Source organism: Alexandromys fortis, unplaced genomic scaffold, assembly GCF_014885135.2.
Source record: "Alexandromys fortis isolate MF-2015 unplaced genomic scaffold, M_Fortis_MF-2015_v1.1 scaffold_484, whole genome shotgun sequence".
NCBI classification, from domain to species: Eukaryota; Metazoa; Chordata; class Mammalia; order Rodentia; family Cricetidae; genus Alexandromys; species Alexandromys fortis.
The window spans coordinates 18,102-43,462 of NW_026068353.1; the positions used below are offsets into that span (position 1 = coordinate 18,102).

Genomic DNA, 25,361 nt, shown 5'->3' on the forward strand with positions numbered 1-25,361 from the left:
TCCCAAATCATGAACTCTGTTCTAATTTCAAGTCCTGGACTCAGTTGAATCCCCATAGAGACCTTGGTGTGGGATGATTTCTGTCCAGCAGGCTGTAATCATTTTCCTGTAGTGAGAACCCAGTTTCCCCCAATAGCAGTGACTGGGCCCTGCAGCCATGATGCTTTCACAGGGGATGGGCACTTTCTGTGGAAGAGCAGCCTGGGGCTGTGGTGTGCACACATGGGGCTTTTACATACATGTGACCGTGGGGAGTGTCAGATTGCAGTGTTAGAACCTGGCTGCTGCTCAGGGTGTAGCACAAGTGTGCCCTGCACCCACAGAATAAATAAGTGTAATTTTAAGAACTAAATTTAAAGTGGGCTAGGCATGGTGGTGCATGCCTTTAATTCCAGCTTGGGGAGGCAGAGACAGAGGCAAATGCAAATGCGAGTGGACCTTAGTGAGTTTGAGGCTGTCCTGGTCTATTTATCACATTCAAGGCCGGCAATGGCTATATAGATTTTGTTTCATAAAAACCAAAACAACCAACCAAACAAAGAAATCCAAGGTGAATGTGTCCCGAGTAGTCACGCCTGATGTTGTCCTCTGGCCTCCACACAGATGAGCACACACATGCACACATGTGCACCCGAATACAGACACAGACATGTCATGCAGGGAGACATCCATAGCTGATGTGCCCCACATGTCTGCCCAGTCCTCATCCTGAGTAAACACGGTCTCCTGAGGTCAGCCTCTATGACTCTTCAGACTCCAATTCCTGATCGTGTCCCCAGCATTCAGACCCTGATTTTATACCCGGCTGTGTTTTCCCTTGACAGTGATAACAGAGAATAGACTCAACCATTCCTGTTTCTGTGTAAATAATCCAATTCCAGAAACTTCCTTCAAATAGCAGTGAAGGACAGATTGGCCCCACCCCAGCAGACAACTCATAGATGAAAACTGTCCATCTGTCCACCTATCTGTCATACCATCCACTCTCCCACTCCTTGAATTCTTTTCCCCAGGGACAACTAATGCAGCCCAGAAGGAACCCAGAGTATCTGGCCAGACTTGGTCCTTCAGAGAGTTGAGGGGATGCTAGAGAGAGGGTGGAAGATGATGACCTGTGGTGTAGACAGGACACTCAGGCTGCACTAGGACTTTACAGTGGCATCGTAGCCCCGCCCCCATCTGAACCCTTTTTTCTCCCCTAGCATGACATCATCATCTTCATCTTCCAACCTCAGCACGAGCACCTCCCTGCACCCTTGTAGAGGGGAGCCCCCAGAAGAGATTCTCTACTGTGTCCTAAAGTCCAGTGAGTGGTGGGGTGACCAATTTAGTCACCTACTCCTCTTGTATGAAGTCTCCCAGATTCTGCAGATAGCCAAGGCAGAGGAAGGAACTCACATGTCATTGGGTTTGAGGTCACAGAAACTGAGAAACTCTCAATCTCCTCTTCACCTGCCTGTATTGCTTAAATGAAGCTATTAATAGTCACATAATTTATTTCATTGAATCTTACGGAAAACTGGCTATGTCTTTAACTTTTCTGTCTCCATCCAAAGTGAACTAATGGATTACCTGCCTCCAGGACCTCTCTGTACTGTCTGGAGTTTCGGTTACCTTTGCTTTGTTGATTTCAAGACAGAGTCTCATGTATCCCAGCCTGGCTTCATACTCTATAGGTACTAATAATAACTTCCAATTCATAATCTTGCTCTTTCTACCTGTCAATCATTAGGATTAAAGGCTTGTGCCACTATGCCCAGATTCCTCTAGTACTTTTTGTTCCTGACTGGCTCTGACTAGGAACAAAAATCTCCAAACTGGTAGTCTGGTTAGACCCCATGTCTGCTCCAATTCAAACAGTCATGTTTCCTTCACCCTGAGGGAATTTGACCTAAATGTTACTGAGAATGTTGTTTCTGTGTAAGCCTTTGCTGTGGGCCCCTTTGATGTTCCTCCATTTTGAACAAGGGAAACTTACATGACAATTCACGTGATCACTGGAGTAACATCCATGAGGTCCCTTCTCTGTGCCCAGCTGCCTGAGTGAAGGATATGAATCATGCTTTAGATGACTAGACAGATGGTTATCATGGCATCTTGCTGTGTGAACACCACAGGGATGCTCAGAGGAGACACCACCCCAGCTGCCAAGATCACTGTGACCACACCTGCTGCTGAGTTCAGCCTCAGAGGCTTGGATCTAGTTACACCACAGCAGACATGTCACAGCTGCCCCAGGAGACTCTACTTTAGTCATGAGAAGCCTTGGTGACTTCTCCATCACCCCTCCTAGCTTCAGCTACTCCCATGGGGATGGGACAGTTTTCCAATGACTCAGCAAAGGCCCCTGATAGATTCACATTCAAGACTTCTCACTGATGGAATCAGAGCTGCATCTATGCAGGACTGTGATTGGTGGATCTGAATCAGCACGCCTGTCTTAGGGTTTCTATTGCTGTCAAGAGACACCATGAGCATGGCAACTCTTATAAAGGAAATAATTTGGGGTAGCTTCCAGTTTCAGAGGTTTAGTTCATTATCTTCATGGTGGACATGGCAGCGTGCAGGCAGACATGGTGCTGGAAAAGGAGCTGAGACTTCTCTGTCTGAATCCACAGGTAACATGAAGACAACAGTACCTCTGGTAAAGTGCATCATGGGCATAGGACCTAAAACCCACCCCCTCAATGACTCACTTCCTCCAACAAGGCCACACCCACTCCAAAAAAACTATGCCTCCTAATAGTGCCACTCCCTATGGGCATATGGGGGCCAACTACAGCCACACTGCCAAATGCCCATGCACTTCTTCTGGCTGTGAAAGCAGCCTGGATTCCATTCTTATTAGTCAGTGTGGATGCTGTCCTTATGTCCCAGCATGCTCTTTGGTAGAAGCTGACCCTCTGACTATCAAATGTTAAGACAGATTAGACTTGGGAAGGAAGTCTTGTCCTAGGGGAGACCCCAGAGGTCAGAACATCCACATGTCAGGAAATAAGGAAAGCAAGTGCTTGTAGATGGGCCTGTGAGGGAATGTAGCCCAACCTGCCAACCAGTCAAGCCATGGTCTGTTCCCTCTGGAGGAGTGTGGAACGGTCTGGGGTGTGGCTGAGATGTCAGTGTCCAGGGAGAACAGGAGAGAGGAACAGGGTTCTCATGCAGTGGTTCTCAGTGTGGACCATGGTCGCTGCCTCTCTCAGTGTCCCTGCTCCTGGACACAATCTGCTGTTCTGTAAGGTCTCATGTCTGTGTGTTGGGCTGCATTAAGAGAGACATGAGATCATGTCTTGGAGGAAGACATTTATTAAAAATTGACATATAGGTAACAGCACAGTTGGGATCTCAGGACCAGAGCCTGACAAATTCACTGGATTCCTAGGAAAGGAAGTCAGAGCACACATGGCAGAAGTGGGGTTCTCTTCTGCACCTGTCCATGGACGGGGTATATCACAGCACAGGCCTGCAGCCCTGCTCTCTGATTCCCAGGCCATGGTTAGGGAAGGGGATGAGATGCAGGATGTGTGGCCACCAATTCCTACTTTGATGGAAACTCACCACCCTGGTGAGGGATGCTGGCCCCTGGAGTTCTGTCAGCTGGGGACTAACAGACAGTTTTGTGCCTAAGGAGGAGAAGACAGATTTCTATAGTCAGTATTCTACTTGCAGAATTTGTGTCCCCAAAATGAACTCAGGCCATTGGGCTCGGCTGCAGACACCTATTCCCACTGAACTATCTCTCTGATCCCCACTTTTCTTTTGGCCCCTTGAATTCCTCAGGAGCAGGCTGTGTTCATCTGCACTTGATCTTCTAATTTCCAGCTGGGACTCTAAGGAATTAGGAGCAGATTCAGTCCTGGGTGGGTTCAGCCTCCTTTCTGTCCTTCTGTTTTCTGTTCTCTGCCCTGCACATGTTTCCTATGCTGGCTGTTCTTGGCTGTGAACTGGAGTGACTGTATCTGGAATGAAGTATAATGCAGACACAGAGGGCACACTTGTGATCTGAATCTTGAGGGAGGAAGACAGCATGCGTTTGATGCAGACCATGAGGCAGGAATCCACACCTTTCACCTGGGCCACTCCTTCTGTTTTAAGTCGGTGTAAGGACAATGGAAGAAGGAAAGGTGTCCTTCACCTGCTTGCCCTCACCTCTGTCACACATTCATTTCTGTCTTCGAGATCCCAGTAGAGCAGCTGAGACACCCAGCCTCGTGGACGGAGCAGCTACTGGTTCCTTGGTCTTCCCATTCACAACTAATCATTGTTGGACAACAGCATATAAATCATTCCAATAAATTCATATATACATGTATACACACATGTACATACATATATACATGTACATACATATATACATATATATGCACACACATATATAAATACATTCCATAAGTTCCGTTACTCTAGAGAACCCTGACTAATACACATACCTATCTCCATGTCCCACAACTGAGAAAACTCAGAGGGATAATACAGGTGAGGCCCTGTCCTGGACCACTCACCTTTGCTTATATAAGAGAAAGATCATCATGACATAGACGGGGGTTATGAGCACAGCCATGGTCACCATCACCCCAAACGTGGCTTCCAGGTTTACAAGTGAAGGATTCCTCTGGCCCTCTGTGTCCTCCAGTCCAGCTGTGGTGACTGCAGAGGTGACGATGGAGGGGCTCTGCATGGGGGTGCTGACTGCTGGGGAGAGATGGGGAGTGAGCAGATCCTCCCTGGATGAGGAGGGATGGAGTGAGTGTCACATCTCTTCTCTGTAGGAGGTGGGATGGGGAGCAGCTGTTAGAAGTTCACAGAGGGGAACACATGCTGAAGGCTGAGACTCCAGGAGAGCAAGCTCAGTGCACACCCTCCACCTGTCCTGGCTGTGTGTCCTCAGATTTACATTTAGTCACAGATAATCAAGCTATAGTAATACAGTTGTTTGGGTCATAAATGCATGGAACAAGCAGATGTCTCAGTCTGTATCGTGTTTGCTCTCAGGAACTTTAGACCCCGAGTTTGATCCCTAGAATCCATTTGAAGAGCCTGGTGAGCTGGGCATGGCCTTTAATCTTAGCCCTAGAGGCAGAGGCAGGCAGATCTATGTGAGTTATAGCCAGCCTGTCTCTATATTTAGTTCCACACCAAACAGAGTTGAGTGGGTTGTGTCCCAGTAAAAGGAAGGGGAGACAGGCATGTCCCTGGGGCTCACTGGTTAGCCAGCCTAGTCTATTTGGTAAACTTGAAGCTAGTGAGTGACCTTGTCTCAAAAAGTAAGGGAACGGCTCCTGAATTTTTCTTCTAGCCTCTGAATGCATATGAAGAATTGTCAAAGAGTACATATTTACATACATACACACAAGAGAGGGACACACACACACTCACACCTGAATTAACAGACCCTCATGATCACACACCCAAAATACACAAAATGTAAAACAGAAAATATATAATTTTGATCCTAGCTGTCCACCTCAGTACAGGGCAGCATACATTCATCTGCTTTGCAATCCCCCACTAAGGTCAGTTCCTACACTTATCTATTGGAAACACTAGACCAAAAGTTCCCAGCCTGTGGTTTGCTCCCCCCACAGTGGTAGAATAACGTGATAACATGCAATCAGATATTTACAGTACATTTCATAACAGTAGCAAAATTATAGTTATGAAGCAGCTATAAAAATAAGGGGGGGGGTTCACCAGAACTTGAGGAACTATATTAATAGGTGTCTCCATTAAGAGGGTTGGGAATCACTGCTCTAGACCCAGGAAGCATCTCCTTTCTCTCCCTTCCCTGAGCCCTGGCAGCTGTGGTTAGACATTACATCAGGTCAACATGGCGGCCGTAGAGACTGCACAAGAGCTGTGCTGTGGGCATCCTCTCACAGGTTGGCTTTAATCCAGTCAACAGCCACTGCTGGATGGGTGGCACAGGCCTTTATCTCAGCACTTGGGAGACAGAAGTAACAGGTTTCTGTAAGTTCCAGAACAACCAGCGCTACATGGTGAGACCCTGTCTAATAAAAACCAAAACACCACAATATAAAAGAAAAGAAGAACATAACAAGGAAGCACACAGAGTTCCAAGCTCCTGCAGGGCCATTTAAAGGGGTGCAGGGGTAACAGTAACATAGAGTTCCACTCAGTGTTCCCAGTGCATGGGTCTGCAGTTACTTCTGCTTCAGAGGAGAGGCAGGGATCAGAAGACAGAGCAGCCACATCATGAAAATGGGGGCATTAGTCCCCAAGACCCTTGGGGTTGTGTGGGAGAGGTGAGGGCAAGCGGGCAAGGAAGAGGAGAGAAGACTTGGAAATGAAGACCCTATAACAGAGTTGTAGGGAGAATTCCCACAGATTTACACCTGGTTTGACTCCATAGTGTTAGCACCTCACCTTAATCTGCCTTTTGTATCTGCTACATTTTGTCCCCTGTCCTCTCTTTGCCTGAGAATTTTCTGAAGGTGCAAAGCCTATGTAAATTTGGTTGAAGCAGTGCTCAGAACACCTCAAGTGTTTTTCATCTGAGGATTCGGGCAGCTTAGATGAGAGGTGTTGGGGTGCAGAAATCAACTTGCTAAAATATGTAAGCTGGCGAACAATAAAAGGGCCCTCCCTATGCTACAGGGGTTCAGACTTAAGACAGGAAACCCCGGCAGCTAAAAGGGTTAGAATCATTCCTGAGGTGCCTTATCTCTTGATTTCCTGAACCAGAGAGTGGGTAGGGAGAGGTGAGGGATGTTTTTGGTGAAAGACCCTCGAAAAGGACTTCCCTCGAGGGGAGACTCCCCGAAGCCAAGGAACAGGCCGAGACCACACGGATGCAAATAGCAAGAGGTTTATTGGGTAAACACAGGTACCTGTGGGCGACAAAGTCTTTCAGAGGACTTGCGCGCCTGCAGACTGGGGGGAGGTCTTTTTATAGGAAAGAGGGCGGCCAACGCAGATTATAGAAGCAGATGTATGGTTATTGGTCTGGTTGGAATGAGGCAGGGGGCATAAGTGGTTTTTCCTTTCCCAGCACAGATGTATCCTGCTTTGCAGCCAGAGGCCCTGACCTCACTCTGTACTTACAATTGTTTGTCAAGAGCCTTGTAAAATGATGTTACAGCAGTTAAGCTGGGGTCCTTTATAGGGGGAATTGTTTCTTTTGTAAACTGCTGATATTTTAAGTTTGGCACATGTGCTGACTATAGGCATCCTGTTTTCCTACGCGACCGGGATGTTCTCATGAAAGTGGCTAGCTGCAGGTCCTGAGAGGGTCCTGAGGGTCTCAAGCAAACAGGATGTTCTCATGAGAGCCGGCTAGTTGCAGGTTTTTTTTTGGGGGGGGGGTCTGTAGGGTCTTTCATTCGGAGCAAGGACAGGATATAGGGGACTGTGGTGACAGATGTCAGTTTACAGTGGCATTGTAGGACACCAGGAACATCCAGTGGGCATCTACTGCATGTTCTGGGCTTAGATTGGAGCTGTGTGGAGATACTCCATAAGGGACTAACTGGAGCCCTGACACAGGACCAAGTGAGTCAGCTACATCCTGGAAAAGTCAATCCACCTCAAAGTCATGGGGAAGGGGAAAGTGACCTGAACTGTAGTGTTAGTTGGGCCAGAAAGGGGGTGAACTAGAGGAAAGGACTCATGTTGAGATCTAGAGTGAGTTGGGGTTCCATCTGAGCAGAGAATGACAGACAGGGTCAGAGGAGACAGCAAAGACTTGTCACAACCAGAGTGGAAAGATCCTGTGTCAGAGCCAAGGAAAAGGAATTTGAAACCAAGGTCAGAATTGTGGAGCCTGAGGTAACAACTAGGGGACAAGGAAGCCAGAGGCATCAAAGCCTGAGCCAGGGTGGCTCACCAGGAGTGACGGTGAGTTGGGTCCCATCGATCGACTGAAAACCCTCTATGCAATTTGTCATTTTCAGATGAACTCGGCAGAAGTACACTGTCTGGTCCTTCTCCTTCAAGCCCAGGATTCTGAGGACTCCGAATGTCTGAGGCTGTGTCCAGTTCAGGATGAGCCGGTCCTTGAAATGCTCATGGATGAAACCCGAAGAAGGGTTGTAGATAAATTCCCCATGGTAGTGCTTCCATCTCCAGAGAATCCTCATCTGTGGATCTGGTGCCAACTCCCCAGGGAAGTAGAAGGAGAAGGGGATCTCGATGGAGCTGCCCAGGACACCAGTGATGCGTGTTGGCTGATTAAGTCCATAAATACTTTCTCTGTTGTATCCTGCTGGGTTCCCTGAGAAGGATGAGGAGAATCTGAAGCCACGTTCGAAGATGGAAATGACAACCCAGAGTTTCCTGAGAATCCATAGGCAGGTGTGGGACACAGGAAAGGACTGTCCCTATGTCCCACTGTTACATATGGTACAGGAAGATGGGGAAAGGTTTGGGTGGACCAACTCTGAGGATGAGCTTTCTCTTGGGGCACAGAGGTCAGGCTGGCTCCTAGAGCAGTCACCTCCCCACATGCCAGCCGACTCTTCCCAGACCCACTCACCCCTCCTGTGGTTAAGTCCCCAGTAGTGAGGTCCCCACCACTCACCAGCTTGCAGGCATGCTGCTGGCAGCAGCAGAAGCAGGAGCCAGGCCATGTCTGGAATCCCTCCAGTAAGAGAGACCAGCAGAGACATCAGGAGAAAGAACAGGTCCTGTGGAGCGTTGCTGGGGTGGTCAGGATTCAGAAGACAATCAGAACAAAAATGATCTCCATATCCTGGGCCGTATGTGGAGGACTGAGTGTGGGCAGTTCCTCCCCATCTCCACCTCCTCGTGGCCAGCAACTTTCTTTATCATTCTGGCTTCGTCTTTCCCTTATTGCAGAATATCCGACGTTGTGGTCACTGAGATGACTGTGCCCATGAGCCCAGCCCCCATTTTTTGCACTCTGGGCTCTCCTCTCTTCCACCCTGACCTCCTGTCTCATGCAGTCTTTCCCATTCCCCGTGCAGCCTGCAATCACTGTTTCCTCAGCTCCCATTTCCTCCACTCCTGCCCTCCCCTCAGCCTGTTTCTCACTATGTCTCCCCTCGTGCTGGTTGTCTGTGTCTTTCTCTCTAATGATCATAGGTGAAGAACTGATTGGTTTCTGCTCACTTCAGACATAATGAGAAAGGAGGCGATGAGGAAACACATTCAGTCTCCAGCCCTAGTATGTATGGTGGCCCCACCTTCATCTGCTCTTAGACCTCTTGTTTCCCTCAGGGACTCCTCACTGCACACCAGGGAAACCAGTGTCCACTGGACATTCTCGCCCTGACTGCTTGCTGCTGCTGAGTCTGTAACTTGCCTGGGCTTCCTGGGTGACCGTCTCCCTCACCTCGACAGTGACTCCCAAGCTACTCCAGGTCCTGAAGGAGCCTTTCTGCCTCCCACCACCCTTAACACACACTCAGTAGAGGAAACCAAGGGTCAGAGAAGGCCTGGCACATGTCACATGACTGGTACACGGCAGAAGCCTGGGCTTCAGTCCCATGGAGTTCTTGTATTCCACCACTGTACATAGATTTCCGGCTGCCTGCTCGGTGCAGCCTCTGAACCCCCCTCTAAGGCCAAGGATCTGCTGCTGGGCTCCCAGGAGGCTGTTCCTAGTAAACACTTGAGTGATTCCTTCTATGTTTGTTCTAGAACCTTCTTTGCATGAAGTGGGAAAGAAGGCTCAGAGCAGCAGTGTGTCATTATTGATATATTGCCTGGGACATCTCTGAGAATAGACACAGCTGGACTGTGGCTGGGGTGTATGCGTGAGAGGTGGGGGCAGAGGCTGTGGTGTCCTCAGGGCTGATTCTGTAGGAGGTCATCTCACTCTTTCTCATAACCAGGTGACGTCAGTTCTCTGAAGAGCAGGAACACAAGATTGTACCAGAGGAAGTGGTATCATTCTGCCGTAGTGACATGGGCAGCGGTGACTTCCCATTTCCTTAGATCTCCTGGCACTGACTGCCTTCTCCATGCTCCCTGAGGTGCATGTGCAGCCGCCTCTGTCATGTCTGCTTTCTCTGCCTTCCTCACAGTCCCCATGATCCTCTGATCCCTTGACCTGAGCCAGGCACAAACTCTCATGGCCGCACTTCCTGCTGCACATGGACGCACTTCTATGTCCATCCATCACTGGAGACACTGAGCACACAACCTTTGGGATGATTTAGGCCCAAACAGTCCATCAGTCGAGAAAGGGGACTGGGCCTATCATATCTGTCAGAAAGTCCACCCTTATTGAATGGGGTCTCATGTAGCCCAGGCTGGGCCTTGAACTTGTTATGTAGCCAAGGATGATTTGAACTCCTACAGCTCCTGCTCCCTGCCCTCCCATGTTCTGAGTGACAGGGGTGCCCCATCGTGCTCCTTTGTCCTCTGCTGGAGATAGAACCCAGGGTTCTGTGCATGCCAGGCAGTAAGCTCTCTAGCAGTTGAGCATTGTCCTTAGCCTTAGCGGGTCTGAGAAGAGGCCCTCTTGGTCATGAGTGTCACCTCCAGGTCATCTGGCCTTGCTCTATAGTCCAGGGTCTGGAGGTTAAGGTCACTCGATGGCTAAGTCTCTCAAGGAGGGGCTGGGCCCCATGAGGCTGCATTATGTCAGCTGCTGGTCTCCAGCATTTTTATACAGCAGGCTCTGATTGGTTCTTCAGGAGCCTAGCTTCCCCTTGAGTTCAGCCTCACTGCTGCCACCTGCTGGCCCCTCAATCCAAGTCATGGGCTCTGTGGTTTCAAGTCCTGGACTCAGTAGATTCCCATAGGGACCCTGCTGTGGGATGACTTCTCTCCAGGATGCTGTGATCAGTCTCCTGCAGTGAGAACCATTTCCCCCCCCAAGAACAGTGACTGGGCCCTGCAGCCACGATGATTTCACAGGGGAGGGGCACTTTCTGTGGAAGAGCAGCCTGGGCAGTGGGGTGCACACATGGGGCTTTTACATACATGTGACCATGGGGAGTGACAGACTGCAGTGTTAGAACCTGGCCGCTACTCGGGCTGCAAAGTGAGTGTGCCCTCCTTTTGCAATAATTAAGTAAATATAATTTATAAAATTAATGTGGCCACGGTGGCACACGCCTTCTCTCTAGCATATGGGAGGCAGAGGCAAGTGGACATCTGTTAGCGTGAATCTAGCCTGGTTGGTATATTGAGTTCCAGCCAGGATTGCTTAATGAAACCTTGTCTCAACACAACAAACAAAAATACAGCAGAACCACCAAAACAGACTGGTAAAAAAAAAAAAAAGAAACAAAACAAACAAATAAGCAAAACAAACTCACGAATGAAATGTCCAGGTACACGGTGTCTGAAATGGTAAAGCCGGATGTTGCTCTCTAGTCTCCAGATGCATGAGCACACACTTGCAAACACATACACTTGCATGTGCATGGGCACACGTGCAGACATGTGCACACACACACATACACACTCTCCGACACACTATTATGCAAGGCACCTTTCACAGTTGATCATCCAACACCTGCCTACGGAGTCCTCATCCTGAGTAAACACGGCCAGAGCAAGGTTGTGAGTAACAGCGAAGCACAGAGTCCCCAGCTCCTGCAGGACCTTGTGAAAGACGCACGGGTAACAGCAACACAGTGCCCAGGCCGGGGCTCAGTGCTCCCAGTGCATGGGACTGCAGTCACTTCTGCTTCTGAGGAGAGGCAAGGATCAGAAGACACAGCAGCCACATCATGAAAATGGGGACATTGTTCTGAAGAGACTTTGGGCCTGTGTGGAGAGGTGACAACGGGGAAGGGGAGAGGGGAGATGGGAGCCTGAGGTGACATCAAGGGAACAGGGAAGTCAGAGGCTTCAAACCAGAACCAGGGTGGCTCACCATGGGTGATGGGCAGTTGGGTCCCATCAATCGACCACCAATCTACAAGCCTCCTGTTGTGTTTACAGAAATACGTGGTCTAGTCCTTCTCCTGTTGGTCCAGGATTCTAGGGCTCCAGATGTCTGTGCAGATGCAGGAACCAAGCCTCACTCCAGGCTTCATCTGGCCTTGCCCTACTGTCTGGGGTCTGTGGGTAAAAGGTCACCTAATTGCAGAGTCTCTAGGAGGGGCTGACTTCTTTAGGCCTGACCTATGTCAGCTCCTGGACGGTAGCATTTTTGTTTGTTTGTTTGTTTTTGAGACAGGGTTTCTCTGTAGCTTTGGTGCCTGTCTTCGAATTCACAGAGATTCACCTGTCTCTGCCTCCCTAGTGCTGGGATTAAATGTATGTACCACCAATGGCTAGCTAAATCCAGCATTTTTATACAGCAGGTTCTGGTGGGGTTTATAGGTGCTCAACCTCACTGCTGCCACCTGCTGGCCCCTGAATCCCAAGTCATATGCTCTGTTTAGTTTCAAGTCCTGGGCTCTGCTAGATCCCCACAGGGACCCTGCTGTGGGATGGTTTCTGTCCAGGATGCTGTAATCAGTCTCCTGCAGTGAGAACCATGTTTCCCCTACAGCAGTAACTGGACCCTGCAGCCATGACACTTTCACAGAGGATGGGCACTTTCTGTGGAAGAGCAGCCTGGGTCTGTAGTGTGCACACATGGGGCTTTTGCGCACGTGTGACCATAGGGAGTGTCAGACTGCAGTGTTAGAACCTGGATGCTGCCTAGGCTATAGCACAAGTGTGTCCTTCACCCGCAGAATAAATATGTGTAATTTTAAAAGTTAAAACTTAAAGGGGGCTAGGCATGGTGGTCCATACCTTTAAGTCCAGCTTTGGGGAGACAGAGGCAGAGTCAGAGACAAACACGAGTGGATCTCAGTGAGTTTGAGCCTACCCTAGTCTATATATCCAGTTCCAGGTCCTCAGTTGCTCAAAAAATCCAAAACAAGCAACGAAATCCAAAGTGGAATGTGTCCTGAGTAGTAACACCTGAGGTTGTCCTCTGGCCTCCACATAGGGAGCACACGCTTGCACACATATGTACCTGAATACATATGCAGACACATCATGCAAGGAGACATCCAGACTGGGTGTGAAGAGAGTTGAGGGGTGCTAGAGAGAGGGTGGAAGATGATGACCTGTGGTGTAGACAGGACACTCAGGCTGCACTAGGACTTTATGGTAGTACCGTTGCCCTGACCCCACCTGAACCCTTCTTTCTCTCCTAGCATGACATCATCATCTTCATCTCCCAACCTCAGCACGAGCACCTCCCTGCACCCTTGTAGAGGGGAGCCCCCAGAAGAGACTCTACTGTGTCCTAAAGTCCAGTGAGTGGTGGGGTGACCAATTTAGTTACCTACTCCTCTTGTATGAAGTCTTCCAGATTCTGCAGATAGCCAAGGCAAAGGAAGGAACTCACAAGTCACTGAGTTTGAGGTCACAGAAACTGAGAAACTCAATCTCCTCTTCAACTTACTGTATTGCTCAATGAAACTCTTAATAGTCACAAAAAATTATTTCACTGAATGTAACAGAAAATTGGTTAGGTCTACAAGTTCTTGTGTCAAACAAAAGTGAACTGTGAACACCTGCCTCCATGACCTCTCTCTGCTGTTTGGAGTTTTAGTTAGCTTTGGTTTGTTGGTTTTAAGACAGAGTCTTATAGTCCAGGCTGGCTTCAGATTCTATAGGTACTAATGATAACTTCCAATTCCTAATCTTGCTCTCTCTGTCAATCATTGGGATTACAGGCTTATACCACTATGCCCGGATTCCTCTAGTACTTTTGTTACTGACTGGCTCTGGCTGGGGAACATGAATCCTAATCACTGGTAGCCCTGCTAGACCCCATGCCTGCTCCTATTCGAACAGTCATGTTCCCTTCACCTTAAGGGAGTTTGGCCTAAATGTTGTTGAGAATGCTGGTTCTGTGTAAGTCTTTGCCTTGAGCCCCTTGTTATTCCTCTGTTTTGAACAAGGGAAACTAACATGACAATTCACATGGTCATTGGAGTAACATCCATGAGAACCCTTCTCTGTGCCCAGCTACCTGGATGAGGAGATTATGAATGAACCGTTCCTTAGATGATTGGGCAGATGGTCACCATGGCAGCCTGCCTGTGTGAACACCTCAGGGATGCTCAGAGGAGACACCACCCCAGCTGCCAAGATCACTGTGACCACGGCTGCTGCTGACTTCAGTCTCAGAGGCTTGGATCTAGTTACACCACAGCAGACATCTCACAGCTGCCCCAGGAGACTCTACTTTAGTCGTGAGAAGCCTTGGTGACTTCTCCATCACCCCTCCTAGCTTCAGCCACTCCCATGGGGATGAGACAGTTTTCTAATGACTCAGCAAAGGCCCTTGATGGATACACATTTGAGACTTGTCACTGATGGAATAAGAGCTGCATCTATGCAGGACTGTGATTGGTGGATCTGAATTGTGCATGCCTGTCTTAGGGTTTCTATTGCTGTCAACAGACACCATGAGCATGGCAACTCCTTTGAAGGAAATAATTAATTTGGGATGGCTTACAGATTCAGAGGTTTAGTTCATTATCTTCATGGTGGACATGGCAGCGTGCAGGCAGACATGGTGCTGGAAAAGTAGCTGAGACTTCTCCACCTGAATCCACAGGTAACATGAAGACAACAGTACCTCTGGTAAAGTGCATCATGGGCATAGGACCTAAAACCCACCCCCTCAATGACTCACTTTTTCCAACAAGGCCACACCTACTCCAACAAAGCTATGCCTCCTAATAGTGCCACTCCCTATGGGCATATGGGGGCCAACTACAGCCACACTGCCAAATGCCCATGCACCACCTCTGGCTGTGAAAGCAGTCTGGATTTTATCCTTATTGGTCCGTGTGGATGCTGTGCTTATGTCCCAGCATGCTCTTTGGTAGAAGCTGACCCACTGGCTATCAATGTTAAGACAGACTGGACTTGGGAAGGAAGTCTTGTCCTGGGGGATACCCCAGAGGTCAGAACATCCACATGTCAGGAAATAAGGGAAGTGGGGCCTTGTAGTTGGGCCTGTGAGGAAAGGAAGCCCAGCATGAGACCCAAGCAAGGCATGGTCTGTCCTCTGAGGAGGAAGATGGAGGGGTCTGTGTGTGTGTTTGTGACTACTAACTTGTCAGTGTCTAGGGAGTAAGGGAGAGGAGCCAGGATCCTCAGGCAGGGGTTCTCAGTGTGGCCTGCTCCTTGACACAGTCTCTCATTCTGATGCATAAGAGACCTCACAGGTAGGTGTCAAAAGAAAAACAATTGGCTTTCTGGGAGTAACACATATGTTGAAAATTGTTTTTACTTCCATTGCCAAAAAACACCACAAAGGGTCTTCAGGCCCAGAGACAGACAAGGCGCCCTGAGTTGAGAGGAGAGGAAATCAGAGCCCACGTGGCAGTAGTGGGGTTCTCTTCTTGTACCCTTCTAAGAACAGGGTATTTTCACTGCATAGGCCTCCAGCCATGCTCTCTGATTCCCAGGCAGGAGGCAGGGAAGGGACAGGATGCTGGAGGTGTGGCCAGCAACCTCCCTACTTTGATGTAACCTCACCTCACAGGTGAGAGGCCTGGCACCTGGAGTCTGTTAGCTGGGAACTCATAGGCAGTGTCAGGTGCCTGTCTACAGGCGTCTGTGAGAGGGAGAGGACAAGTCTCCATGGTCTGTTTTCTTTCTCCTTTTGAGACCCCATGAATCAACCCCAGGTTCCTGGGCCAGGCTGCAGGCTCCCTTTTTCTACTGAGCTGTCTCTCTGCTCCCCACTTTTCTTTCGTTCCAACTTCAACAAGGCCTCACCTACTCCACCAAGGCCACACCTACTCCACCAAGGCCACACCTTGTTGTCCACATGATGGCTGCACATCCACATCGTGTGGACAGCTGCCAACATTTCGAGCATCCCCTGCCTTGGGCCACTAGAAAAAATGATAGAGGAGGGGTTCTCATAGGGCCAGAAGTTACGGGTCACACTAGTGACCCTTAATTAGATTCATTTAGGGAAATTCTGTGGATCTTTTTATTTGTATGAAAGAGGCCTAGGAAGTTAGAACAGGAACCTGGGAGTCTCAGTTTCTCCGAGTTTCTGACGTGTGAGTTTCTGTCCTGGCCATGGGTATCTGTGACCTGTAAGCATCTGACTGTGGGTATCAGTGGAAGCTGGGAGTCTTCCTACTAGAAGCAAAGGTGACTCTGAGATGGCCACCCAGAACCGCTCATTTGGTCTTTACGGTGGAGTATACAGTCTCTTCCTGGGGGTTCTCATGGACAGGCGGTCCAGGCTGGTGTTCCTGGGGAGGTCGGGCTTGAGAAGGCAATGGAGGCATACAAGATGTTGTTGTCCTGCGGGGGTGGGGACAGGGCATTAGATAGCAGCAGTGCAGCTGAGGCTCCATAAAGCAGCAGCTGCAGCCTGAGTGTTCCCCCACACCTCTGAGCTCCAACCTTCTGCCTCCATTAATACCCCTTAACTCCTTCAGACCTGAGTCTGAATTGCTTACCTTGGGGTTCTCTTTGGGGTCCATATGTCGTCCTAGAGAAAAGGAACACATAGTTCTGAAGTCAAGGTGTGTGACAGGAAGGGAGACAGATGGCTGGATGTTCCAAGCCTGAGGTGAGGACCCTGGTTACTTGGAAGGGACAGGGTGAGGGCGGGACAGGCAAAAACACGGAGGGATTGCTTGTGTAAGTGTGGGGTCTTGGGAGAAGAAGGCAGAGCCAAGTGTGGACCAGGAAGCTGGCAGAATTTACCTTTGGGCTCTACTTGCTCATATTTCTCAGTGTTTTCAGTGAGTTCCCTGCATGAGAACAAGATGGGCAACTGATTAGAGGCTGGGCAAGAAAGAATTAAAACATTAGGTGCTGGGCTGGAGAGATGGCCCAGTTAGCAAAGTGCTTGTCACATAAACATGACGTCCTGACTTCAGACCCCAACACCCACATAAAGCTGGATGGTGGAGAAGCAGAGACAGACAGAGAAGTCCTTGGAGTTCACAGGCCATCCTGGACTATCAGATGAACTCTAGATTTAGTGAAAGACCCTGTCTCAGAAGATGAAGTGGAGGCTGGAGAGATGGTTCAGTTGGCAAAGGGCCTGCTTCCCAAACATGAAGACCCAAATTTAGATCCCCAAGGACCCATGTAAACTATGCTGGGCACAGCCACACAGTGATATCACACGCCTTTAAACCCAGCACTCAGGAAGCAGAGGCATGTGGAACTCTGTGAGTTTGAGGCCAGCCTGGTCTACTCTGTGAGTTCCAGGACAGCCAGGTATGTTTACACAGAGAAACCCTGTCTCAAAAAAAAAAAAAAAAAAACAAACCAAACCAAACCAACAACAAAATGCTCTGGGTACAATGTGCCTGGAGGGTGGGGGTGGAGATTGGTGGATCCCTGAAGCTGTTGTCTGGGCTGCCCAGCCAAACTGATGATCTTCAGTTAGGGAGAGACCTTACTATAAAGGTCTCAAAATAAATATTAAATAAAGGTTAGAGAAACTGAGGAGAGTCACAACATAGACCTCTGGCCTCCACATACGTGCACAAGTACACACACAAACACAACATACATGCAGGAATCCTACATGGAATGGACAGCAACTGAGGAAAACACACCATTGATATCTGCCTTCTAAACACATGGTCGCATGTATGTGTGTGTGTGTGTGTATGTATGTATGTGTGTGTGTATATATGTATGTATGTAAGTATGTATATAGTGCATGCTTGTATTCTCAGTGCTCAGAAAGTGGAGATAGGAGGAGTTCAAGGCCAGCCAGGCCAATCTGAGACCCTTTCTCAGAAAAAAATGTAGAAGGCTCAGAGCAGGCCATGTGCAGTAAGAAATAGAAAAGACAGGAGAGAAGGGCAGAGAGGTTGGGAGGTGAAGAGAAAAGGGCAAGAGATGTGGAAGACCTAGAACAAAGGATTGCTGGGGAGCGGGGCTCACATTCACAGAGAAAGACAGAGGGAAGAAAGGGAAAGATGGGAGAGCTGGTGGAATCCAGGCAGATGTTCAAGGCTGAGAGGAGCCAGAGCCACAGAGAGGGAAGCCTAGGAGATGGAAGGAGAGAAGGAGAAAGACCCCATGAGGCCTGGGGTGGGGGCTGTTCTGGAAGGAGGCTCCCTGAGACTCTGCTGCACCTCTGTCAGTGTGTGAAGCTGGTGGCCCTGAAGAGCATGGCGTCATGGAGGACATGGAGGAAGAGACAGGATGAGTCAGGGGCGGGGAGAGGTGCAGAGCCCTGTGTGTGGTTCTCCATTGTTCTTCTAATGCCATTTGAAGGGGCTGGAGAGATGGCTCAGTGGGCAAGAGCACTGGCTGCTCCTGCAGAGGACAGGATGGCGCTCACCTGGCTGGGGTTTCGGCTTTAGTCCTCTGGCCTGTGGGGAAGAGACAGTGTCAGTGTGACATCCATGCTGATCGTCCATCTGCCCCTCAGCTGTCCTCTATGTTCAGCTCCTTCAGAGGACAGGGGAGCAAAGAGACCAACCCAGACAGCCAGAGAAGAGCCTGGACTACCTCTGCTGGGCTGCTGTCCCACACAGCAACCCCTTCCCCAAATCCCTGTCAGGTCCAGGCCCCACCCCTGTCTCCTTTGTTCCTTCACCAACCTTGAGTTCCCCCTGACCCAGCACCTGCTTGTCTCCTCTGTGTTCTCCCAGCTTCCTTTCTGTGCCCTTAGGAACCGCCTCCTTCTGGACTGTATTTTACTCTACTGGTCTATGTGTCCTGGTGCACACTGTGCTGTTTTAATTACTATAGCTTTTTATTGTCACTTATTTATTATGTGGCAGGGGCTGTGCCACAGTTTGTGCGGAGGTGGAGGGCATCTTGCAGGAGTTGGTTCCCTCCATCATCTGGTTCCCAGGAGAGGACACTGAAACTTTTTACCCTTGGAGGGCTACTCTAGCCTTTTTTCTTTGTAATTTATTTCATATTGATTTACCTACTGTATTTTTTTCTAGACTTTTAAAGTTTGTGCCTCTGTTTTGGGGTAGAAGCACATGACAGCAGAGCCTGTGGATTCAGGCGAGAGCTTCCGGTAGGCCTGGAGCTGGAGGTGCAGATGGTTGTAAACTGCCTGGTGTGGGTGCTGGGAGCAGAACTCAGGTTCTCTGCAAGAGCAGCCACTGCTCTTAACTGCTGAGCCATCCCTCCAGCCTCCTATTGCAACTTTGAATAAACTCTGGGATCAGGCAGTGGAGTGCTCCATTATCGGTCATTTCATCTCTGTTGTTGTTTATCTCATTTTGTCTTGTTCTGTTTTGAAGGCTTCTGAATTGGAGAAGATAAACTGTTTTTGCAAAACTGTCATTTACATGGGAATTATATTTAATTCAATTTTTGTTGTGTATACATGTTTTTAAAAAAATCTTTAATTATTTTTATTGTATGAATGTCTGCCTGCTTGTGTGTCCATTTGCCACGAGTGTGCCTGGTCCCTGTGGCAGTCAAGGAGGGCGTCAGATCCCCTGGAACAGAAGTTACAGGAGCCTGTGAGCCATCGTGTGGGTGCTGGGAATCTAACCTCAGCCCTCTGCAAGAGTATCCTGCTATAGAGATTTGCATTACTATGGATCTTAGTTTATTGATACATATTTAAGATCAATTGTGTTACACACACACACATATATATATTTCTTCTCTTGATTAAGGTATTGTGATTGTGTAGTTCATTTCAAAATGTAATGTACAATCAAAATGTAATGTATAATTATGAAACATAGGTTAATAGATAATCATCTATAATAGTCAAGCTTGTAGTCATGTTATTTAGATTTTGTAGATGTATAGAGATATATTTCAGTTAGATGGATATTCTTCAGATCTTTCAGAGACCTTCAGAATATGGCATTTAATATGTTTTAAGACTTTTCATGACAGTGAGACACATCTGCTCCTAGCAGCACCAAGCTACTTCAAGAGGATGATGGGCATCGAAGAGGCTCCTTATGGAGTTGGTTGACCATTTGGCAAGAAACTTCTCTTGCCTGGACTGCTTTATAAACTGGACATGCAGGACCCATAGAGAAATGACTGCTAACCTTGCCTAAAGGTGAGACAATCCTTCAGGGTTCCTGCATCATGAATGAGTCTGGTAGACATTCTGCAGGACACACACACACACACACACACACACACACACACACACAAATGTGATGGGCAAACTGCCAGCATAGGAGGAACTCTCTTTGAAATTTCTTGCTTTGTAAAAGGGTGTGCTGGTTACTATGGGCCTGTAGACTAAAGATGGATGCTCCAATGGTACAGAAGAACTTTGGGTGATGGTCCAAGCAGTGAGATGTCTATGTCAATTCTAGAGTTTTGGAAGTTGCTTACAATGTACTTCCTGCTTACTTAGATAATATTGTAACCTTCTGAACTCTTTGATTGAGTTGAAGAATAAATGGTTATAGTTTTAGTCTTCCTTAATTATGATAAAAGATAAAATAGATATAAATATTGTAACTGCAATTCTTGCTTGATACCTGTTTTGTTATGTTATTTTATTATGTTAAAGTTAAAGCCTTACTTTTATTTAAACAGAAAAGGGGAGGTGATGTGGGATTTCCCTCTGTATGCTGTGATTACTGTGAATAAAGAAACTGCTTTGAGCCTATAGCAGAGCAGGGAGGGGCGGAGCAGAGCTAGGCAGGGAGGACTGGACTGACTGCTGGGAGAAAGAAGGGCAGAGTCAAGGAGAAGCCACAGATCCTCCACCTGAGGCAGATGCTGGGAACTTTAGCTAGTAAGCCACAACCACGCAGCGATATAAAGAATAATAGAGATGGGTTAGTTTAGGATATGAGTTTTGCCATAAATATGCTTAAGCTATAGGCCAAACATTATTGAAAATAATATGGTTTTCTGAGTGGTTATTTCATGACTGGGCAGTCGGGATGAAGAAGCAACTCTTCCCCCAACAGTATCCAGTGCTCTTAACCACTGAGCCATCTCTCTAACCACCTAATATAGACATCTTAATTAATTTTTCCATTTTCAGAATGAGATGTTTCCTACTCACCCACTTCCCCTGTCATTCAACAACATCACTGTTATAATTCAGGCATCTGTACTGGCCCCTGAGGTTCAGAGAGGATATGTTCTCAGTGCAACCACTAACAGCACCTCCTGTGTGCATTTGCTAAGTTCCCATTTAAAAAGTGGGCCTTGCCCACCTCCCGTCTCTTCCTTTCTCTCTCTCTTTCTGCTCCTCTGCCCTGCTCTCTGTCTCCCTCTGTAACTCTCTCTCTGCCTCTCTCTTCTCTTCTGCTGCTCCTGTTCCAGAAGCTGGTCTCCCTTTGCCCATCCCTTTGCCTCTGTTATTAGACACTCGGTGACCTGACTTACAAGGTTCCCCCTGTCATCTCCTGCCTCCTCTGCCAGCACCACACTACTCAAGAGTTCCTGAAATGGTATTTCTTTCCTGGAAGGCCAGAGTGTGTCCTACATGATTCCTAGAAATTTCTGGACTATTCTATTGACAGGAGAGGGAGGGGTTGAGATAAATTTTCATGAAGTCAAGATCCTCCTGCCCCTGCCCCAGGTGCACAGACTGAGGTGTGGACCACAGTGGCTGTCATTGTTTTTATTCTTAATTGTGTTATATTTATTTATTCACCATGTGTGTGAGTGTGCACAGGCTGTGGTATGTGTGTGTCAGAGGACAACATACAAGACTCAGTTATTTCCTTGTGTCCTGTGTGTTCTAGCATTTCCAGTGTCTTGACCTCCTGAGCCACCTCACTGGCTCTGGCTGAAATTATTTATTCTTTGACATTCTATGTAATTTTTCTTCCTCTGAGAGCTTCTCTCACCACCTGTCTCTCCTCTGACCATGTCTGTCAACACCATAGCTCCTTCTAAAATGAACATTCAGCCCTTGGGAAGCCTCCCCCATCACCCACAGTTACTGGGAACCTGGATGTTCATCTACTTAGGATCCTCCAGTTTCGAGCCAGACTTTGGGAAGTGGAGCAATCAATACAGCTGAGCTGAGGCGACTTCCAGTCCCTTCTGCTTACCCCTCCCTTGGCTTCCTCCTGGGCAGGCCCTTTCTCCTCTGATGACGAAATGGCTGTGTCAACAGAGAAGAACTGAGATGTGACTGGACTGTGAGGTTCACAAACTGAACCCTCAGAGGCCTCACTTGGGGAACCGGCTTAAAGCAGATTCTCAGTGGGGTTAGCAGTGCAGGCCTGCAGTCAACCAAACTGAAACAACAGCAACAAAAGACCCCAGCTACTCTAAGCAGAAGCCTCAGAGCCTGACTCTGGACTCAAGAGGAGGCCATCAGGGTCTGCCCTGGGGAGACAGGAATCTACCCTTAGCTCCTCAAAAGCTGTCCACCTTGCTGTTTTTAAAGACAGGGCCTCTCACTGGGACCCAAAGCCCAACAATTAGGCTAGTGTGACTAGTTGTCAGCCTCGGGGATGATCTTGTCCCTCTGCTCAGCACTGGGACTACAAGGATTGTGGTGACGGATCCTCAAGCTTGTGAGGCAAGGACTTTACTGACTGAGCCATCACCTGAGCCCTAGGATCTGAGCTGTCAACAATCCCCTTCGATGACTCTGGGGCAGACTGTCCTGTGGAAACACGCGGGAAGTGTGATGGGGATGCAGTCTGGACACTTACCTTTCCTCCTCTTCCACCTGAGGAACACCATCAATCCCAAAACCCCAGCCAGGAGCACAGCAGCAGCCACTGCCACCCCAACTCTGGTTCCCAGATCCAGGGTCTTTTTTTCTCTGCTCATCTGACCTTCTGTGGACGTGAGGGTATTTTTGGTGCGTGCAGAAGTTGCAGTGGTGGGGCTTGGAGCGGTGGTCCTGGGGGCTGGGAAGAGATAAAGTAAGTCAGCATGGAATTTCCCCAGTAGGAGTGAAGATTCTAGAGATGCCTCTGCCGCACTCTTTGCTGTCAGATACTGAAGCAATGGACTCCAAGGAACTGGAGACACCCAAGGAGTCTCAAGTTGGGAGAAGGAAAAGGCAAAGCTTGGAGCCAGCCAGTAAAGAACTGATCTCCCAGAAAGAGAGTTCACACAGTTCTGACAACTCCTCAGATCACCTTGCCGGAGAGACTGGAGACAGAGGATGATGGCTCACTGTGGGCGGGGCCACACCGGAACTGGGACTGCTTAGCTGTGCTTATGTCTTGTCTTCTATTTAGGCCTAAACCTCAGGTCAGGATGGGTCAAATCCCAAATGTGGAGTTGGGGGGTTGTCACTGGACCTCCTTGTTTGTCCTCCAATCTGGTCAAGCTGAGCGCTGGAAGCTGTGACATCATAGAGTAATTGCCCAGTCTTCTTCTCAGGAGAGACTTATCAGAACCAAGGGGTCCGCTAAAGGCTAAACCCAAAGGCAAGGCTTTTGCCATTATTGCTTTGTGAATAAAGTGTCTGTCCTTTGCTGTAGATTTTTCACTGTAGCTGGCTTCCCTCCTGTTACATGTTTGGGAGTTAATTCCCTAGTTCAGAACAGTTTCCCAGTGCCAGGCCTTGTTTTCTCTCCTAGGTAAGCGCAGAGATCTGCCTTCCTGCAATTATCTTTATCAGCAGGCATTTGGTCAGGGCTTAGGGTCCAGGCATAGAGCATCACCTGCCCAAGCTGCTGCCCTGTTTTTACCCCACATAAAAGATTCTTAACTCCTATGCTCACCTTCACCTCGGTTCACTGATGACTTTAGTTCAGGACTCTCAAGGGCAGCAGGAGAAATAATTAACTGCAACCCAGAGAAAGACCCACAACACCAGGATCACAACAACTGATAACAATTTGTGTGTTGTTATTTTGGGTATAAAGCTAGCCTGTGGGAGCTGGGCGGGAAACAGCCCGCTGCCCCTTTTACAAATGGCGACTTCCATCAACACAGCACATCCATTTTGTGGAGCAGCCATCATTAGTATTCAGTTCCAGAAATTTTTTATATAAAGAATTTCGTTTGTTGCCCTAATCTTAACAGGGAGTGTAGGCAAACATGTCTATATCTATACTTATATACCACGTTCTTTCCCAGAGTGTTTCAAAAGAACAAAACAAAAACAGAAGTTGTTGGAAATGTCGGGCTGAGTAATGACTGAGAGGGAAGGAGTCTCATCAGCCACTGTCATGGATAAGGTTAGAGTCACTAAGGAAGTGTAGTCCAGAGAGGAGAAAAGGCAGGTCAGCAACTGAGGAGATGGCTCAGTCCAGAAAGCACTTGCCCTGTGCTCTGGTTAGTTATTGTGTCAATTTGACAAAGCTGTAGTTATCTGGGAAAGAGACCTCAGCTGAGAAAATGCCTCCATCAGATTGCCCATAGGCACATCTGCAGGACATTTTCTTGATTTGATTGATGTGGGAGGGTCCAGCTCACTGTGGGTGGTGCCATGTCTGGGCTGGTGGTCCTGGAAGCTATAATTAAAGCAGGCTGAGCAGACCCAGTAAGCAGCCCTCCTCCATGGCTTCTGTTTCAGTTCCTGCTTCCAGGTTTCTACCTTAGGTGTTCCTTCCTGAGATATCACACACTTTCCTTGTACGACAGGCCATGTGGTCACCTGTAACCTCAACACCATAGGAGATGGGGACAGGAGGATCAATGCAGCTCCGTAGCCCTTCAGCCTAGCCCAGAACAGTGAGCTCCAGGTTCAGTGAGAGACCCTGACTCAAGGGAATAAAGTCGGAGGATTCCCAGTGCCACCATCTGGCCTTCCCAAACACAAAAGGGGCATACACACACACATACACACACACACACACACAGACAGACATACACACATATGTGTGTACACACATACATGTATGCTTACATCATATATACATGGCCCATGAAATCAAGATAGAAGGAAGCAAACAATAGAGTGAGCTCCAGCAGAGGCCATGTATCCATAGTTGACAGACGCTTGGAGGTAAAGGGTCCTTGTGGGGGTCTGTTGGTCACCAGCATGACCTGGGGCAGGGGTTGAATTCTGATGGTCTCCATGTCTCTCTCTGTATAATGACCATGAGAGTGCCCAGCAGTGGTGACAGGTGGCAGGGGCAATGCCCACACTGTGACTAGGCTGGGCCTGAGTGCACTCTGGGTGGAAGCTGAAGTCACAGCTGCCACAGAGGAGGTGAAGCGACCAGAAGACCTGATCATGGTGAGAACGTGAGGGAGAAGAGGGAACTGAGGGAGGGGATAAAGAAACCGGGGCAGGAGAGGTGAGGGCTGTGTCTTAGAGACAGGTGAAGTAAGGGGATCCGGAGGAGGAGAGGTATACATGGGGACACGAAGGCACTCTCTGTGGACGGCACTAGATATTGTGTAAATCAGGAACTCACAGAGACCCAAACACAGCACCAAGTGGAGGTTGCTCCATCCTGGAGAGGCCAAACACACATGGATTTCTGGCAACATGGGCAGGGGTGATCAAGGCAGTAGTGTAGTTTGGAGAAAAGAACAGGAGACTGGGCATCTGGGAAGAGCTGAGGCCTGGGAGTGGGGTGGGATCTGAG

General features: G+C 48.6%; 2 protein-coding genes across 9 annotated transcripts in view; both read right to left on the reverse strand.

The window, feature by feature from the left end:
- The window catches only part of LOC126495346 (paired immunoglobulin-like type 2 receptor alpha), an 80,113-nt gene that overhangs the window by 12,112 nt on the left and 42,640 nt on the right, over window positions 1-25,361 (reverse strand). For 2 of the 7 annotated variants that reach the window (XM_050132943.1, XM_050132948.1), the window contains 4 exons: window positions 22,518-22,718; window positions 18,230-18,260; window positions 16,627-16,673; window positions 16,377-16,408 (listed from right to left, as the gene is read on the reverse strand). The exons of 2 other annotated variants lie outside the window; for them this stretch is intronic. In XM_050132943.1, the coding sequence (XP_049988900.1) occupies window positions 16,377-16,408; window positions 16,627-16,673; window positions 18,230-18,260; window positions 22,518-22,718 (311 nt within the window). Of the gene's footprint in view, window positions 1-15,246; window positions 16,219-16,376; window positions 16,409-16,626; window positions 16,674-18,229; window positions 18,261-22,517; window positions 22,719-25,361 lie in introns of those variants that run through there. 3 more of the 7 variants (XM_050132952.1, XM_050132946.1, XM_050132947.1) reach the window with 3 other exon arrangements.
- LOC126495349 (paired immunoglobulin-like type 2 receptor beta) lies at window positions 3,344-8,722 on the reverse strand. 2 transcript variants are annotated; one of them, XM_050132959.1, is made up of 5 exons: window positions 8,534-8,722; window positions 7,841-8,227; window positions 4,500-4,686; window positions 4,147-4,251; window positions 3,344-3,620 (listed from the first exon to the last, which is right to left on the reverse strand). In XM_050132959.1, exons 1-4 carry the CDS (start codon window positions 8,619-8,621, stop codon window positions 4,152-4,154), a joined length of 762 nt encoding a protein of 253 aa, XP_049988916.1. In that variant the 5' UTR covers window positions 8,622-8,722; the 3' UTR covers window positions 3,344-3,620; window positions 4,147-4,151. The 2 variants fall into 2 exon arrangements, with proteins under 2 accessions (XP_049988916.1, XP_049988915.1); XM_050132958.1 differs by having other exon boundaries at window positions 4,500-4,689.